This window comes from Stigmatopora argus, chromosome 9 (genome assembly GCF_051989625.1).
Source record: "Stigmatopora argus isolate UIUO_Sarg chromosome 9, RoL_Sarg_1.0, whole genome shotgun sequence".
Taxonomy (NCBI): domain Eukaryota; kingdom Metazoa; phylum Chordata; class Actinopteri; order Syngnathiformes; family Syngnathidae; genus Stigmatopora; species Stigmatopora argus.
In genome coordinates, this window is record NC_135395.1 from 11,020,833 (window position 1) to 11,037,472 (window position 16,640).

General features: G+C 39.9%; 2 protein-coding genes across 10 annotated transcripts in view; both read right to left on the bottom strand.

The window, feature by feature from the left end:
- Positions 1 to 1,561: 1,561 nt before the first annotated feature.
- Positions 1,562 to 9,442, bottom strand: LOC144082733 (homeodomain-interacting protein kinase 2-like). 3 transcript variants are annotated; one of them, XM_077610064.1, is made up of 9 exons: positions 9,056 to 9,442; positions 4,908 to 5,020; positions 4,302 to 4,493; positions 4,055 to 4,236; positions 3,750 to 3,873; positions 3,561 to 3,674; positions 3,409 to 3,489; positions 3,100 to 3,287; positions 1,562 to 2,397 (listed from the first exon to the last, which is right to left on the bottom strand). In XM_077610064.1, the coding sequence occupies exons 2-9, from the start codon at positions 4,935 to 4,937 to the stop codon at positions 1,941 to 1,943; spliced, it is 1,368 nt and encodes a 455-aa protein (XP_077466190.1). In that variant the 5' UTR covers positions 4,938 to 5,020; positions 9,056 to 9,442; the 3' UTR covers positions 1,562 to 1,940. The 3 variants fall into 3 exon arrangements, with proteins under 3 accessions (XP_077466190.1, XP_077466189.1, XP_077466188.1); XM_077610063.1 differs by lacking the exon at positions 9,056 to 9,442 and adding an exon at positions 4,618 to 4,729 and having other exon boundaries at positions 4,908 to 5,021; XM_077610062.1 differs by lacking the exons at positions 4,908 to 5,020; positions 9,056 to 9,442 and adding an exon at positions 4,618 to 4,834.
- A 2,620-nt stretch (positions 9,443 to 12,062) lies between these two features.
- gria2b (glutamate receptor, ionotropic, AMPA 2b) overlaps positions 12,063 to 16,640 on the bottom strand; it is a 28,214-nt gene continuing 23,636 nt past the window's right edge. For 2 of the 7 annotated variants that reach the window (XM_077608563.1, XM_077608562.1), the window contains exons 15-16: positions 15,006 to 15,140; positions 12,063 to 13,821 (exon numbers count right to left, since the gene is read on the bottom strand). In XM_077608563.1, coding sequence (XP_077464689.1) covers positions 13,657 to 13,821; positions 15,006 to 15,140 — 300 coding nt within the window. In that variant the 3' untranslated portion in view covers positions 12,063 to 13,656. Of the gene's footprint in view, positions 13,822 to 14,891 lie in introns of those variants that run through there. The other 5 variants (XM_077608565.1, XM_077608564.1, XM_077608567.1 and 2 more) reach the window with 4 other exon arrangements.

Below are 16,640 nucleotides of genomic sequence, written 5' to 3' on the forward strand. Positions count from 1 at the left end.
ATATATAGAAAAAACGTGGTATCGGTAAAGTTTAGGCTGATACCACACATCAGAATCGGTAACGGGAGCCACAAATTCTAAATACAATGTACAGTGATATATTCCCAATTTACCTTTTAGCATCCTTAATATCTATCATTTCTTCTTCCATTTTCCATACCGCTTATCCTCACAAGGGCCACGGGGGGGTGCTGGAGCCTATCTCAGCTAACTATAGACCCTGAAACGGTGGCCAGCCATTTTCAGGGCACAAAGAGACAGACAACAATTCACGCTCACACTCATACCTAGGGGAAATTTAGAGTCTTCAACGAGCCTACTCTGCATGTTTTTGGGATGTGGGAGGGAACCGGAGCACCTGGAGAAAACAATCCCAGGGAGAACATGCAAACTCCACACAGGAAGGTCCGGCGGACCCGAGATCGAACCCTTGAATTCAGCACTGGGAGGCCGATGCATTTGATCATAAAAGTTCAAAAAGCTTATTTTATAATACAGATTACATCTTTTAAAACCTGAAATATTGGCAACACTTTCAAATGTTTTGATTTTATTCTTTTAAGTGTGCGCATGTGTGTGTTGGTTGATTTGACAGGCAGATCATATCAGCTGCACGTCCCTGGAGCCCACCACTCTCGACTCTCCTCTCTATGCTTTCATTCACTTCTCTAACTTGCGGCGTCTGTCAGATGTTGGCCTTTGTCCATGTTTGCAGTGAGAGGTGGTGGTGGGGAGGGTGCGGGGCATACTATTATGGGATGGCGGCCATCACTCTGGCCAAGCTCTGACCTTGTGAAGTTAAATGAAGTTTATGCTGAGTGAGTCACCCAAAAATTGCAGCTACGCTCTGGCAGTGATGAAAAAGAAAACATTTCCCTATCTGTTTAGTCTATGCGAGTACAATGGTGGTGACAATTGGACAAAAATCTCATCTATAGCTCGAAACAACTTTGCAGCACCCTCCCCTCGCACCTCAATGTGATAAGGCAAATCAGACCTGTTTCTAACTCATCCAGGAACTGCACGTTTGAAAGTGTTCAATCTATGTTTCATTTTCTATACTTTACCACAATTCCTGTTGTATGATACAATGCTGTCAGTTCACCTGTGACGTATTCCTTTGACATCTCCCGGATTTTTGCCACCAATTCACTCCCGTCTACACAGGTGCTCAGTTTGTTGTCAAACCCACACATTTTTCCCAAGGTAACTCCATCTCATTTACACTTGACACCTCTTCATATAAATCATGGTTTGTTGTGCCATAATGTAGAGGACATTTGCCCTCCGTGTCTCCCTTCTCTAACAGAGCCGGATCAAACAACCAGGATCGTTATCAGGTTTCTGGAAAGCTTGCTGATCAGCTGATTATTTGATTCAGGTGTAGTAGAGGAGGAAAATATGGAACGGACTAATATATAGGGGCCATTGAGAACCGGAGTTGATGCAGCCCTGGTATAGGACATAATGCCGAAACCTCCCCTGCCCCACTCAGGCTGGAGTCCATTCCACAAATGAAAATTGACAACTGTGCAATGGCAGAAATGTCAGTTCTCTTATCTACAGCCAAGCAATATTCTGCAGTGCACAAAATGCCATTTTGAAAAAGTGCATGGAACATGCACCCTCATTTCCCCCTGAAATTAAATCTGTGGGTTACCGGAATTATCGATGCAACACTAATAAATGTTTAGCAACATGTCCTGCTCTTGGCTTAGTGGGTGTCAACGACTGTAAACATGTTGTGCGGTTAGTATCCTCAGCGGTGTCATTTTACTTTGAGATGGCGCAACACGGTTCACGATTGAAAACTCCCGACGGAGTGTGGGATAATTATGTGCTGGCATAAGATGTGTCACGGCCCACTCAGTGCAGTCATGATGTAAAAGTGGATTTTCCTCTCTGTCATTTTTTTAGTTTAATTTAAGTGTTTTTGTTTGTTACAGTACACTTTTAGTAGGATCTTTCCCCAGGATAATTCCTGCTCCGGCATGGTGTTGGTGTTGTTGTTCGTTCCCACAAGTCTGGTTCTCATCCATAGCGCTTTGCTCTTCCATGAAGCGTACCGCAAATCTGGTTTTTAGCTTGATATACTTTGTGTCCTTTGATCTTAGTCTGGAGGGATTGGAGGTCCGCGAAAGGTTTCTTTCGCCAACAGGTTGTTTGGACTCATTAGTGCATTCATCTTGATTGATGCGGTTGTTTACATTTCCACTTTTTAGCCTTTTGGAGGGCTTACATGTTGCTTCATGAGATTTCTTGTGGACTTTGGTGCTGGAATGCTTCTCTCGGGTGCTCTTTGATGAAGTTTTCAGCAGGTTTGAAGAGGATTTCCTTTTTGTAGGGCGAGACGTTTCTTTCTCACAGTAGGACATCAATTCATAGCATGACTTAGCACTGCAAGAAAAAAAAAGAAGGTTAATATTAGAGTTGCATTTTTACAGCAGTGTGTCATTTGTAGCCATCTAGGGTCGTGTGCGGTCGTTTGGTCGCCTGTCTTTTGGTCGCCCGGACCCAAACAACGGAAGACCAAAAGACCGGCAACAAAACAGGGTAAAACAACACGGTCTACGCATCAATAAAAGCCAACAATGGCCCCAAGCAGTTTCACTGAGCGGACGTGTGAGTGTATAAGAGTTTGTATGTACATGAGTTGTCCCCTTAGTCGGGTCAGTCAGGGTCTTAACAAGTTCTCCAACAAAACACAATAAAAGTACGGGAAATTTGGAGCTTTTCTTTAGCCTAATAATTAATAGGGCATTAAGTATGACTAAATAATAATTCGCAGTTTGTATTTAGGGAATTTGAGCAACGATTTGAATGGTAATTATCAATAACTTTCCGGGCGACCAAAAGACCGGCGACCAAAAGACCGGCGACCAAACGACCGAGTACCATCTAGGGTAGGGCGACCGGCGGTTGGAAACTGAATCTTAAAGTGTACATAAAGCATAGCATCGGAACGTTAGTTCTTAATACTCCCAGATACCGATACCGATAACCGTTACCCTACCAATACTAGTATCAGTGCAACATTAATCCTAACCATTTCTTAAAACCCCTTTTTGAATTAAAAAAAAGCATTGAATGGCTACATACTGTGGGCTGACGTCGCGATGAAGATTTAGGTGGTCCATGGTGACAAACTGATGAGCCAGGACTTGACGAGGTGTCAGTCGTTGGGAAGCATTGAGGTGGAGCATTCCCTTCAGCATTTCCACAAACATTTGCTTGTCTTCTGTGTAGATGTCTTTGTCCTTGTTGTGCTTGCCATCAAAAAGTTGCAGCTGAAACATAGCAAAACATAGGTTTTATTATTGCTGCTTTTTCGCTTTTCTTGGACAGGCTTTGTCCTTATCTGGGAGGCAACATTTACGGCACTAGTGGGATATTTTATTTTTAGCATACTTGCTGAAGGTGATTGAGAGAAATCAACTTGATCTTTCTTGTGTCTCGTGCTGCGAATGCTGTCTCTTGCTGTTCCGTTGCCTGTGAACAGATGGTTATTTTTGCATATTTTAAACTCTGAGCCCCAAAAATCAACTTCAATATTAAGTTACCCTCAGTTTCCAGGTACTGGTTTGGTTGTCCCTGTGGAAGAAGACAGAGGTCTTTTGTCCAGAGACCAGGATATCCTCTGGAAATTGACCTTGAGTTTCCATAATAGACTTTATCTGAAGACATTACCGTGGGTGAGTATAGCTTGGGAGGCGTTTTTCTTTTCTAGGGACTTAAACCCAGTAATTTACCATTTCGTGTTCATTTCTGCCATGGTACATATGAGTTCCCGTGTATAAGAAAGCCGCCACGCAGCCAACAGACCACATGTCTGTTGATTCAGTGAATGGAGCTCCCAATAAGATCTCTGGAGACCTGACAGAGTGAATGGTCAATTTAATGGACTTTTAAGGGATTATTCCAAATGGAAAAAAGGTCACGTAGACCATGAAGAGCATTCATTTAGCTTAATCTTCACGACTGTTTAATCAACATACGTATGACATTTTTCAAATGGATATTGAGAATTCACGGTTTGTTTTTCCCGGTTCCTTACCGATACCGGTGACTATGACTATTGCAGTTCTGTTTTTTGACCGAATCACCTTGGGCCAAGCCAAGGTCGCTGAGTTTGATTCTGTATGGCTGCTGTTGGTGGTCGATCAGCATGACATTTTCTAGCTTGATATCACCGTGGATCATATGTGCATGCTTCAAATGGTCCAGAGCGATGGCTAGCTGAAAAAAATATAAAGGATGTTTTGTAAATGGTCTTTACACTGGTGTCCATGTGTGGAATATACCTGATGGACCACGGGTCGAATCTCTTTCACTTGGAGATATTTGAATTGCCGTTCCTTCATGAGGTCATATAGACTCTTGTCCAGGTATTCAAACTCCAAACAAATGTGCCCCATGTCGTTGAAGATGCGTTTCCACAGAACCAGGTGTCTTTTGGAATTCTGCAGTATTTTTACTTTCTGCAACGTGTCAATCTACATACCAAATGGAGAGTGTAGCACAGTGATAACAATTTATTGTTGTAGTTGGTCTGTAAGCTGCAATTATCTGCCAGTTTAAGTCTTTAGTCTTTCTTCATTTCTCAGTGGCTCACCCTACCTCAATCTTGGCCTGCTCCGCAAAGCTTCCTTGATTTCTAAACATCTTCACAGCTACCGTTTTGTTGCTATCCATCTTACGGCATTTGGCCACTTTCCCGAAGGTCCCGCTGCTGAGCAACGACAGCACCTTGTAGCTGGTGGACGCCGAGTACAGCCGAGCCCCAGGGACCAAGCGATCGCCAAATACGCCATACGAGTCCATCTCTGGATTTTACCTGGACACCTGGACTACCGACTTTCTCTTCTCTTAGAAGAGAAGTGACAAAAACGTGCGGCGGTTGTAGTTACCTTTGAACGTGCCACGATGCAGCGTGACATCACAATCACATAAGCACGCAGCTCAGGGAAGAGGTCATTCAACTGGGATGATGTCTGCTAGTGGCATCATCTTGAAAGCTGTACTGTAAAATTAATGTATAAAAGTGTTGTCAGAGATTGTTTAGAATTACCTCACAAGACACCTTCTGAAAAGCTCATTTTCAAACAAAAAAATGAGTTTTTTACCGAATCAGAGCTTGTGTTAATACCAAAATAACAGTAACAAGCTGCAATCATTACAGCCCTCAAAATAAGATAATGTGACAAAAAATGAAAGTCTATACTCCTTGATGACACCAACATAAAATTATTTATTATGTGACAATTCAAGCTCTGTTGTTTTAGATTTTTCCTACCTTTGTTCACTGTTTATAATTAAACCCCAATTTGTATTTGAAGAAAAAAAGGTTTGTACACTTTTTCTAACTGCTGTATAATGTGTTTTGATTATATGACAGACATTTCTTTCTTCTTTCTCTCAGTGCTGATATTTAGGCCTTCAAATGCTTGAAGTTGCAGATTTACATACATTAATTGATATGTACAGCATCGCCAGCACTTTGCATCTCTCTCAGAATAACTAATATATTAATCTTTTTTTTCTCCAAAACTTAAATCTACCTTCAAAGTGGCTCGAAGAATTTTGACAACGTGAGCCTAGGCCGTATTTGGTGCGCATTTTCCATCTAGTGTGAGGCTTCAAGGATGATCAAAACACATTTAAGACAAGCTCTAATCTGCCAGTTATGTTATGTATGTATGTTTATATGTATATATGTATGTATATATATGTATATATATGTATATATGTATATATATATGTATATATATATATATATATATATATATATATATATATATATATATATATATATATATATATATATATATATATATATATATATATATATATATATATGTATGTATGTTATAGTGTGTGCATGAAAAGCTTAGTAATAATGGGCCATTTCATTACCTTGCTGCTGCCTCTGCTAAATTAGTATTGGGGACACCTTGCTCATATATTTAACTCTGCCGTGTCTTCTACAAATAGGATTAGCTTTTTTAATACGTCCTTTTGAAAATGAGACGCACGCCTATTTGAATACATTAAAATGGTTTGCAAGGTATAATGCTTACGAGTTGAGCATTTGGGGCTATCTCAGTAACGACGTCGGTGTTTCAGTGAAGTGTTCATTTCTAAGTAGAACATGAGTGATCTTTGCTTATCCCCCATCCATGGTTACTCTCAATGAGTTATTAGTAAAAAGTGAGGGCACTAAGCGCAGTCGAGCACATGCCACCCTTCTTAAACAAACCCCAACTGAGTAAACGCAAACATGGTGATGTGTTAAAAAGGTAGCAACGACCCCACCATTTCTTGACGCCTGATTAGCTTTGATCAACTAACTGAGTTCACAACTAGGGAAACCGCACACATTTGCTCACTACCATATTTTGCTGTTTAATATACCCCCCATTTAATATACCCGGGTATATTAAACGGCAGGGGTATACTAAATGGCGCACAAACGGGAGGCTCAAAAAAGCAAAAATCATTTAATATACCCGGGTATATTAAACAGCAAAATATGGTACTAGGAAGAAAAAAAGTTTTGTTGGATATGATACTTCAGGTCAACCACTGTTACTGGCCTTTAAGTTTTGATAGAAATCTCAAAAACCAATGTACGGCTTTGGATTCAAAATTCTAAGTAAAGACAAAAGTAAATTTGAAGGATTAAGTTACCGTACTAACCAATAGGATTTTCTTTTATAGTATAAAAGATAAATAAAGTTCTTTTAAAAAGATCATAAAGTTCTTTTATTTAGGAGCGCCAGTAGTCATTTATGCCGCCATCAAAGGCACCAAATGAGTTAAAACTTTTTTTAAATTCAATTTTCAATTTTTGAGATGAGCCGGCAGCTCTCTGGGGAAAGGCAAAGTAACAAATCTTCATTAAAGCCACACACCCGTTCCTCCTAAACCTCTAAATATTTTACAACCCCAATTTATTTTTAATCTCCCGTCCGTCTGCAAATCAGGGTGATTCAGTTCCATATTGCGGCCTCTCATGAGGGAGTTTGGTTCTCATGTCTTTTTAATAACCACCGTGAGGAAACTTAAGCGGACCTCAAAAACACCATCGAAATGAATAATTGTTCACATTTACAGCCGGTAAAAGTCATTGTTTGGTTTTCCGTGTGCTCTCGTTGCCTTGGAGGCGCGAAATGGATATTGTGCCTGCTGTAGGATGATAAATAAATTCTTGCAGTGATATTTAAAAGAACTAGTCCTCTGCGTGCTTTAGGGTCAGTATAAAAAGTCTACACACCACTATTCAATTGCCAGGGAGACCAAGACTGACAAATTATTGGAATTTGTTTTTTAAGATTTGAATTAGTGCTGTACTGATATAATTTTTGACTCCTGATACCTCATCTTGTGAGATACCTTATGTTTGCCGAAATGTTCATCCTGTCGCAAATTAACATCTAACCCCGCCATCACGCCCCAATTTGCCCACCGCTCTAACAACTACTCAGCATGCGACTTTGCTTTTTTTTGCCGTCGTCACAGCACGCCGCCAGGAGCCAAATTTCCTGCATCGGGTTCCATTAAAAAGCCTCTTTGTTTACTCTCTGATGGACAGCTTTGGAGAATGCTATTAATTTTGCACACGTTTCGGGCCACATTAAAAAGAGTCATTGTGGTCGTGCCGCGTTTTAATAATTGACCCTCTTATGAAGGGAATTGTTGAAATATTTATTGGCTCGCGCTTGTAATGGTTCTCCTTTGTTTGCCGTCATGGATGCTAATTTCCAGTTTTGGGCATTTTATCGATTATAACTGGCCAATTTTAGTAATTTTATTTATTTTTCTGTCACACCAGAGGCAGTACCTTCTATTTTCAGCAGTGTTGCAACGATACCAAAACTAGGAGTGTTGTTTTCGGTGATGATATGGAAATAAAACGATGTCATCAATATCAGAAATAAGAAATAATTTGCCAATGTGTGCCATATATACAAATAACCAAACATTCGCTCCCAATTGAGATGGATTTGTGCCTTAAACATCTACTAGTGACACACTCATTGGTAAGGAGAAGAAAGAAGAAGAAAAAAACTCATTGTTTTCCACTATTAGTATAGTATACCAAGAGTAGTCTTTAGGAGTGATAATCCCTCTGGTTTATAATCCAGTGGGCTACTTTCTGGTAAACTTTGTTTTCATTTACAGTAATTTCCTTTTATGCTATGATCTATTAAAGTATAATTTGATTTGCATGTTTATTGATTGCGTTTATCCTCATTTTTTGGTTAACACCACTAAAAGCCATTAAAAGAACGGGTTTAAATTGCTTTGGACCTAATTTCTTTCCACAGCCGCTCCTCACTGAATAATTGATCAATCGAGAGTTTTGAAAGCGTCGTCAACTCGGAGCAACTCTCTCACTTCTTTGGTGCCTCTCAGCCTTGAAAATGAAAAGGACTTTTTCAATTTCAATGCTTCAATTATGCAGTGGGCCATTGATGTGTACGGTAAGTCAGATAAAGGCGCGGAAAGTTGTTTTGCACAGAATGTTAGGAGCCAGGTTGTTGTCCGTGCATAATGTTGACATACAGTAGTGCGTCTGTTTGCGTGGTTGTGATTATGCATGCTTATTGGTTTTAATTTTTGTTTTTGTCTGCATGCATCCAAATAAGTGAAAACGTAGTAAATTTACAGGAAAACATTCCCTTAGAACTCAAATATTGAATGGAATAAGTCAGCAATAGCGGGCAAACATTGATTTTAGTACATACAATATCTTAAAATGAAGAGTACAATATTCAATGAACACAAAATAATGGTAATGGTATATTGTACTTCATGACCCAAGCAGTCCATTGTTGTTGAGAAATGCACATTTTGTAGTATCATCATTTAAAAACAAAAAAAAACAGCCCCAAAAATAAAAACTAAATCTAAAATATAGTAATTAGCGATACCGATACTGACACTATTATCAGGACTAATAAGGCTTTCATCAGTTTTGGCAACTTCAAAGAAATAATGTGCTTCTGTTGATATGCAATCTTGAGATCTAATTTTCAACAGCTGCCCATCTTACCCAAGATGCCTCCAGGCTCTGCACGTTGTTGTCCTTTCCCAGCTGTTTTTAGACATCCAAGTGGCGTCCATTCATTCTTAAGTTGTGAATTCAAACGAGTTTACCACTAGTAGATGTCCAATCCATTTGAAGTGGAAGATGTGGCAGTAAATCAACATCTGTTTATTCAATGGCAGGGAATGACGTCCTCTGACTAAGCCAATATACCAATTACCTTCCATTCCAATGAGTATGCAGAAATTTTGTATTATATTTGTATATTTGAGAAAATACTTTGGCAAATTCCCCACAGGATAGGTAGCCAAAAATAAAAGATATTGATGCCACACTAGTTGAAACAACTTCAAGATCAAATCTTCACTCAGACATTGCTCTTTCCTCACTCACTTCCTGTTGCAGATTGAAAGTTCCTGGGTGTCGACCGCATTTAAAGCAACGTGTCAGCAGACAGCTTGTTCCCAATACACCTTGGCAGCAGCGTCTCAGTGATCTGCACCATGCTAAACACAGTTCTCATTATTTATTGATCGGAGACATTCAAATGTGGCAAAGGCCATATCAGGCCCTGATGTCGATGACGAGGTGCTGTGCTCGCACGCACTTACGGATGATTAAGTTATGTCCTCTTGTTTAATTTGCCCAAAAGTTTGGATGCCCAATCATTTGACATTTTATTCAGTAATCCAGGTTTTCTCCCAAAGTTTGTGCACTTTGTCTTAAGTACTGCGCAGCAAACTGCAGAGGCTGACACAAATGAGGGCAAGGTGTAGAGATGAAAAATGGAATCTGGACACAGAAGATCCATCTTTGCAGACAAGAAGGTCCCGAGATACCACTGCTGTGTTTGGCAGCATTACTGTTAAAGGCAGATGGTGCCTGGACAGGGAGCCTGCTCCCATTTCCTCCAGTTTATGCCTCACATTCCTCATTTACAGCATCTAGCTTCTATGAGACACATTGTGGAAAAAAATTGGATTAATAACTACAGATATTTTAGGCAGATGGCAACTTACTGGGAAGCCCCCCCCCACACTCCTCCAAACATCTGTTGCTTGCAAATTTTGTTGACTGATTGGAAAATAACATCACTACTTTGGCAGATGTTAGGGAGCACTCATTAGGGCGTCTGGTTTGGTGGCCATGCCTTTCTTGGGTAGACTTGGGAAGTCTTGATGACCAGTCGTATTCAGGAGCTCTATCACTTTTGTGCAAGAAAGTCAGACTCGGGTTGGTTCGCGGGCCGCGTTCACGTCAACTCGATTTCATGTGGGCCGGACCATTTTAGATATAATATTTAGATTTTTTTAAATAAATGGATTAAAAGAACTGGATTAAAATCCCTGAATATTCAGTTTTTTTTATAGATCTAAAACAATGTTTATTTTCACTTTTTTATATATTTGTAGATTTTACAAAAATATTTTTGAACTAATAACACAGAAAAATGGATTAAAAAATTACAATCATTGATTTAAAAGGGGGAAAATCAGGAAATTTAATATACATCTATACTGTTCATTTTAATTTGATCCTAAAACAGAAAGTCGGCACTCATGATTTACTTTCCTGGGCCACACAATATGATGCAATCAGATTTGGCCCCCGGGCCGCCACTTTGACACATGTGCTTTAGTGTGTAGCAACCATTTCTGTCTCATTTCAGGGGCAGTGGTCATATATTCAAAGGTTATCATTAGCTTAGATGATTCACTGCCAGCCCAGTGGTAGTTAATAAAGGAGGGAAATTGGGATGAAAAAACACAAATTGATGGCAATAGATGTGCAATCCATTTGAACTAGCAATCAAACGATCAGCAGCCAAAGGCTTGAGCAATGTGAGGTTTTTAAAACCAAACAGCTGTATGATTATTACCATTATTAATTGCATCTGTGACATTTCCGGAAAAAAATGTCAGCCCCAGTGCGAGTGTCTCTCCTCCGGCAATAAAAAAAAAAAAATCTCTCTTCAAGCTCTGTTGCCATAGCGATCTGCACTCACTTTCGGCTGGATTGCATAACATGCCTGCCGATGTTTTGTTCTCACGGGCGAATTTCAAACGTATGCATGGAAGAGCAACACAACCCCAGTCCTTCTTACTCCCACCCACCCTTTTCATCATGAGGAAGCAGCTGTTGCCATGACAACCCAGACTTGGGAATAACTGTTTCAAAGGCAAATCTTGCATCAGAGCCATATTTTGTTTGTATCAACCAGATTTGGATTTTCTGACAAAGGCGCCTCACAGTGTTGTTAGTCAGCCGTAAGTGTCTGTTTACATCTTGCCACCTGCTCACAAATCCCTCAGAGATTTTCAATTTACAACCCCCAGTCATGTCATTTTGGCAACCCTTTGTTACAGCTCCGATACTCCATGTTGATGCTTGATGTTGAAATCTTTATGTCAAATGGCGTTCTGTATTTTACCATAATATGGAGATTGTAAGCTATTGGTTGTTCCTCTCTATTTTTGTTGAACCCTGCCGGTTTAATAACAAGGTGAAGATAATGGTGGAAAAAGTCGGCCTACTCGCCTGGCTCTCACTTGGCTTTTTTCCGCCATCTCCACCCACTACCAGTGAGAGGCAGTTTGCTCAGCTTGCTCTAGGGCAAAATTCAGCCCCCTCATCTGGTTCTCGATCGATCCATTTTTTTTATTTCTCCCATGTGTTGTTTATAGACGTCTGCAATATCAGGCTGAGATACAGACAGACGTGCGTTGGTGTCAAGCAGGTGAAGGTTATGTTTAAGTAAAAATAAGGAATATGTACCTAAGCATTTTGGAACCAAGAAGCCCTAATGAAAGCTTGTCTCCTCACTACCTTGTGGTAGTTAGAAAAAGAGGTAAATTAATACTGAAAACACCTATTGACGGCAATAGACACCCAATCCATTATCCCAGGTAAGAGCTGGAAGTGATCCAATGATTTTTTTAGGACCTTTAACGCTTAATACTTGGTCATTGTTGATATCAGTTAATGGTACTTTAAGAAGCAATCATAAACAAGATTGGTCAGCCATTTTCTTTTTTAAATTTATTTAAGAAAGAGTCCCAAAAATAAACAAGTTAGCACACATTCCATAATACAAAATGTCAGTGAGAATAGCCTGAATTTACGCCATATGGAACTTAGAAGCGACTACAATTATATGCGTGTTATCTATTGTCAGAATACAAAAACAACAGCCAGAGTAATAATAATAATACAGATTATTAGCCCCTTTGTATTATACATGGGGGCTCTTTACAGTTCATAAAAGAGATGAAGTGACTCCTATGCATTAAGAAGTGCTTGTCTTAAAAAAAAAATCGATGTATATGACACCATCATGGAAAGGGGGGGCTCTGATTTTTTAAAATCTTTTTATACAAAATAGATGTATATATATGTCTATAATTATCATATGTATGTATGTTTTTCCCCCGAAAATTCAAACACCATCACGACTTCTACATTTAAAATGTAAACGCTGTTGTGGCTGTATGTGTTGGCTTTTTTATTGGCAGTAATAAAAAAAAAAAAATGTAACGACGGCGGCAAACGACATGCAGAAACCGCTGCTACGTCATCGTCAGGTGGATGCAAAAATACATGAAAAACAACAAAACAACCCCCCCAAAAGGCTATTTATTTATCCTTATTAGCAGTGTCGCCACCGACTGTACATCTATAGTTTACAAAAAAGTCATTTACATTCACTGAAATGACAGTGATTGATTATATTAAGACTCTATCTTCATCATCTACTGGCACTAGGATTTGGCACCCGTCACTTTTTTGGCATTTCGGCATTTTTCCGCGCAGTGGATGCTCTCTAACGCCCTTTTCCATTTTTTTTAAAATGGGTTTTTTAATAGATATATAATTTGCATTCATGACGTGTAAACAGATTCACTTCCTCCTGAAAGAACGACAAACGACCCTGGTCCTCGGCAGAAAAAATACAAACAGCGGGTGGTGGGAAAGAAAAGGACACCAGTCGAAAAAGTTGAACAAAATCAGAGACTCCGATACATAGAGTTCGTATCAACACCAAACGTTACCGAATAAAATATACAGGGAGTTAATTACATGATTTTTGTTGCTATTCCTTTCTTCTCCAAACGTGTTTCAACCAAACTGGCGAGTTTCTTTAAAAGCTATTTGTGAAAATAGATAAAAATAGTTGTTTTTTTTAAAGTGAGCATTTTTCCTGGCATTTTCTTAAGAAAAACTTCAAAGGACTATTTCACATTTTTAGAACGCAGATGTGCTTCCTGTTTCGGATGTTGGCGGCGACCGATTAACACACACGCATACACACAGTTTGTGACAAAGGAGAAGCAGCTGTTAATCAAGCCCTCGCTTTCACGCATTTAGGAATGAGAAATAATTTCCAGGATATTTGCTTTTAACATTGGGGACAATAACGTCCGAGTCTTTTGATCTCTGACCTTCCCATCAGAGAAAAACAGCGCCACAACAGAAGCAAGCGAGAGTAAGAAGCGTTAAGGGGGCGGGGCGGGGGACAAACCTTTTCGAAGAAAAAAAAAAGAACCAAATCGCTCTTTTTTTCTTTTCTTTTTGAAACCATGGTAAGGCACTCGGAAGTTGGTCTGGGATCAGGACAGGTCTGTCAGGCTGACATTGAGGCCCATGTCGGGCCTGACGTACGGGACGGCGTGGACGGCCTTCGGGAACTCCGGAGTCATCACCCGACCATTCTCCCCAGTGCTCCCGGTGACCGAAAGTCTCGCTTTGTTCCTCATAGCGTCCCCGAAAGTCATCTGCAGGCGGGGGGGAAAAAGGGAGGTTGGGACATTGCCACAGAGAAGTTAGGTCAGTTTTTCCCTGCATGCTCAAGTGTGAAATATAAATATATACATATATGGATAAATATGTATGTGGATGAGAACTAAAGGTTGTGTGGAGGAGCGGCGCCACATGACGCAAGAATGAGCATGTGCGTATGGTATGGTGGCAAGCATTAGCTGAGTATAGACAATATGTTGTTTTTGTCATTTTTTTCTTTTAACTAGCAGAGAGGCATCGTCAAGCCTGGCCATCAACAGTCATACATGAGCATGGGGGTCTTAAGGAAACTCAAATGGACAGACAATATTACAAAGGGTTCGCCAGCGCCACCACTCTAAAGGAAATAAAAATACTTCAGCAGTTAAAATATTTGCCCGAGAAAGACTATAAGTTATCATGAGAAAGCAAATGTCTATCTAACACGTGTTTTGGACTGCTATCTTCTTTTCCCCTCAATGAATCATTACAGATATGATCTGCCTTATTTAGATTAGAACTCAAAATGACTAGATAATGTGACTTCTGGAGAAATTGCGTGGGGATGCTTTGCTCTTAACTGGGTTATTTCCTGTTGATTTGACTGTCTGTACATTTTGGGATATTCAGCTGTTGGCACTGTTGACTTCTGGGTCACTTCCTACAAATATTTCTCTTCTCTTGTTCATCTTTCATTTTAGAAAATAAAACGGAATGATTTTTAAAGGGGTTAAGGGGTAACATCTGGGATTAGGGCATTTACAATGTAAAACTCGTGAAAACTCAAATTAAAAATCCACTTCTGCAACAAAATCGATTTCGTAACAAGAGGTATTTTTTCCCTTTTCAGCTTGGCGCTGACACTCCTTGATCCAAACACGATCATTATGCTTTAACAAAAGGGTGTGTTCGTGGCTGATATGTCTTTCTCTCATCAAATCATAAGTCAGCAGTACATACGATCTTTTGGCCAACCTCTTCATTCACTAACACTGAAGGATGAAACGGAGGATGGAGCCAAAAAAGCGTGCAGTTTGGGGAATTTATGAAAACCTCGTGTCCCTACCCCCTAAATTTTTACACTTTCGATCCCATACACGTTGTAACCTTCCTTATAAGTTGCAAAATTCTGTGAATTCTGCGAGGAAGTTGGGTTAATATTCTGTGCATTCTTTGCCACCTTCATTCGTTTGGCCTCGGCTCGGGACTTGTAACAGAACTCGATCAAGGCCACCAGCATGGCCAAGCCGAGTCCCCCGACCAGAATGTAGAAGACCCCAGCCACGTTGCTCAGGCTGAGGGCACTGGTCTTCTCCTGCGGGGTGGATGCACACGACACAGCAGTCAGAGGACAAACACCAATGTAGATGGAGAAAAAAAATACACAAATACAACAGAACCACAAACAAATGCACATGAAATCTTTTACCATGTTTTTTTTTCTTCTACAAAAAAACATCCAAAAATCACAACAAAAACAAGAGAGAACGTGATTGGTCACTTGGGGTAGATTTAAAGCAGTAGTAGTATCGTGGGTTGAGGTTAGTCAAAATGGAATGCAGCAATCATCTACTCCACGGCTGGATTTACACCAAAAGGATCAAGGGACACAATACTCACAATACCAAAGGTTGCATTTGCCTAACTCTGACCTAGACTCTAAATAAATGTATGAATGTATGATGGCTTGGTCTGACACTGCTTAATTCACTGGCTACCACTGATAGCTCGAGACGTCCAACCCTTTTGAAGTGGGAGGGCTGACATCGAATAGGTTCATTCACAACCACCCTCTCACTGAGTAGATTGGATGTCTACTTGTGATAAACTAATTGTGACTTAGGTGCATCTCAGCTAGAGGAAAAAAAACACATTTTATTTTTAACTCATTGTCTGTAATGGACAGCGCTAGACAGACATCCAATTCATTTGACGTGGGAAGGATGGCTGCGAATTAACAAAAAATACTGCCCACCCATTTCTAAGGCTTTGGGTGTCTACTAGTGATGAACTGATTTAAATTTACAACAGCAGTGTCCACTGGCAGCCATCTTAGTTTGGACGATGGGTAACCATGTTGGTACTGATACCGATGTTAGTGTTGGTAGCGGTGCAACACTACACTAAACTTCTGCATCCACTATCAATAACACCTTGAAATGGTGTATATTTGTTACATTAGTGGTGGTTCAACTTGAAATAAGGATAGTAGTATAATGACAAAGTTATCTACCTTCATTTGTCAGCCATTACACAGAATCCAGACAATTGGGTCAAAATGCAAAAAGAAAATAGATTTTTGACCCCTTCCGTTTTAAGGAAATTTATGATGAAAATGGACTTGGCAATTTGAGTTAAAGAAATAAACTTCTGAACGCGATTAATATTATTTATAGTGCTACTACCTAACATCCTGTCTATTGTCAATATGAAAGCATCTCAAAATTGGGGAAATTTGGGGTATTTATTTTAGCTTTTTTCCTTCATGATGGGTCTACATACAACGGAACTCACACATTAATTAATAAAGCTACATTTGAAGTGGAAGTTTCTGAGGTGAGAGCGTATTCCTGCATCATTTACAAAATGTTCTCAAAATGTTATGGACAAAATCACATTTCCTTGTGAGGAAATCATATCCCATTATGAGATTGTCTGCTCTCAGTGGAAATATTTGCATGTGTAAATGTGCTTGTCCCCGGTGAATGTGAACAAATAGCTTCTGGATATTAAATTCCATTCTGGGTATCACATGTGGGCTGCAAATTGGAAATGTGTACTTGGGCCTGCAGTGTAAATCCAGTCTGAGTATCAG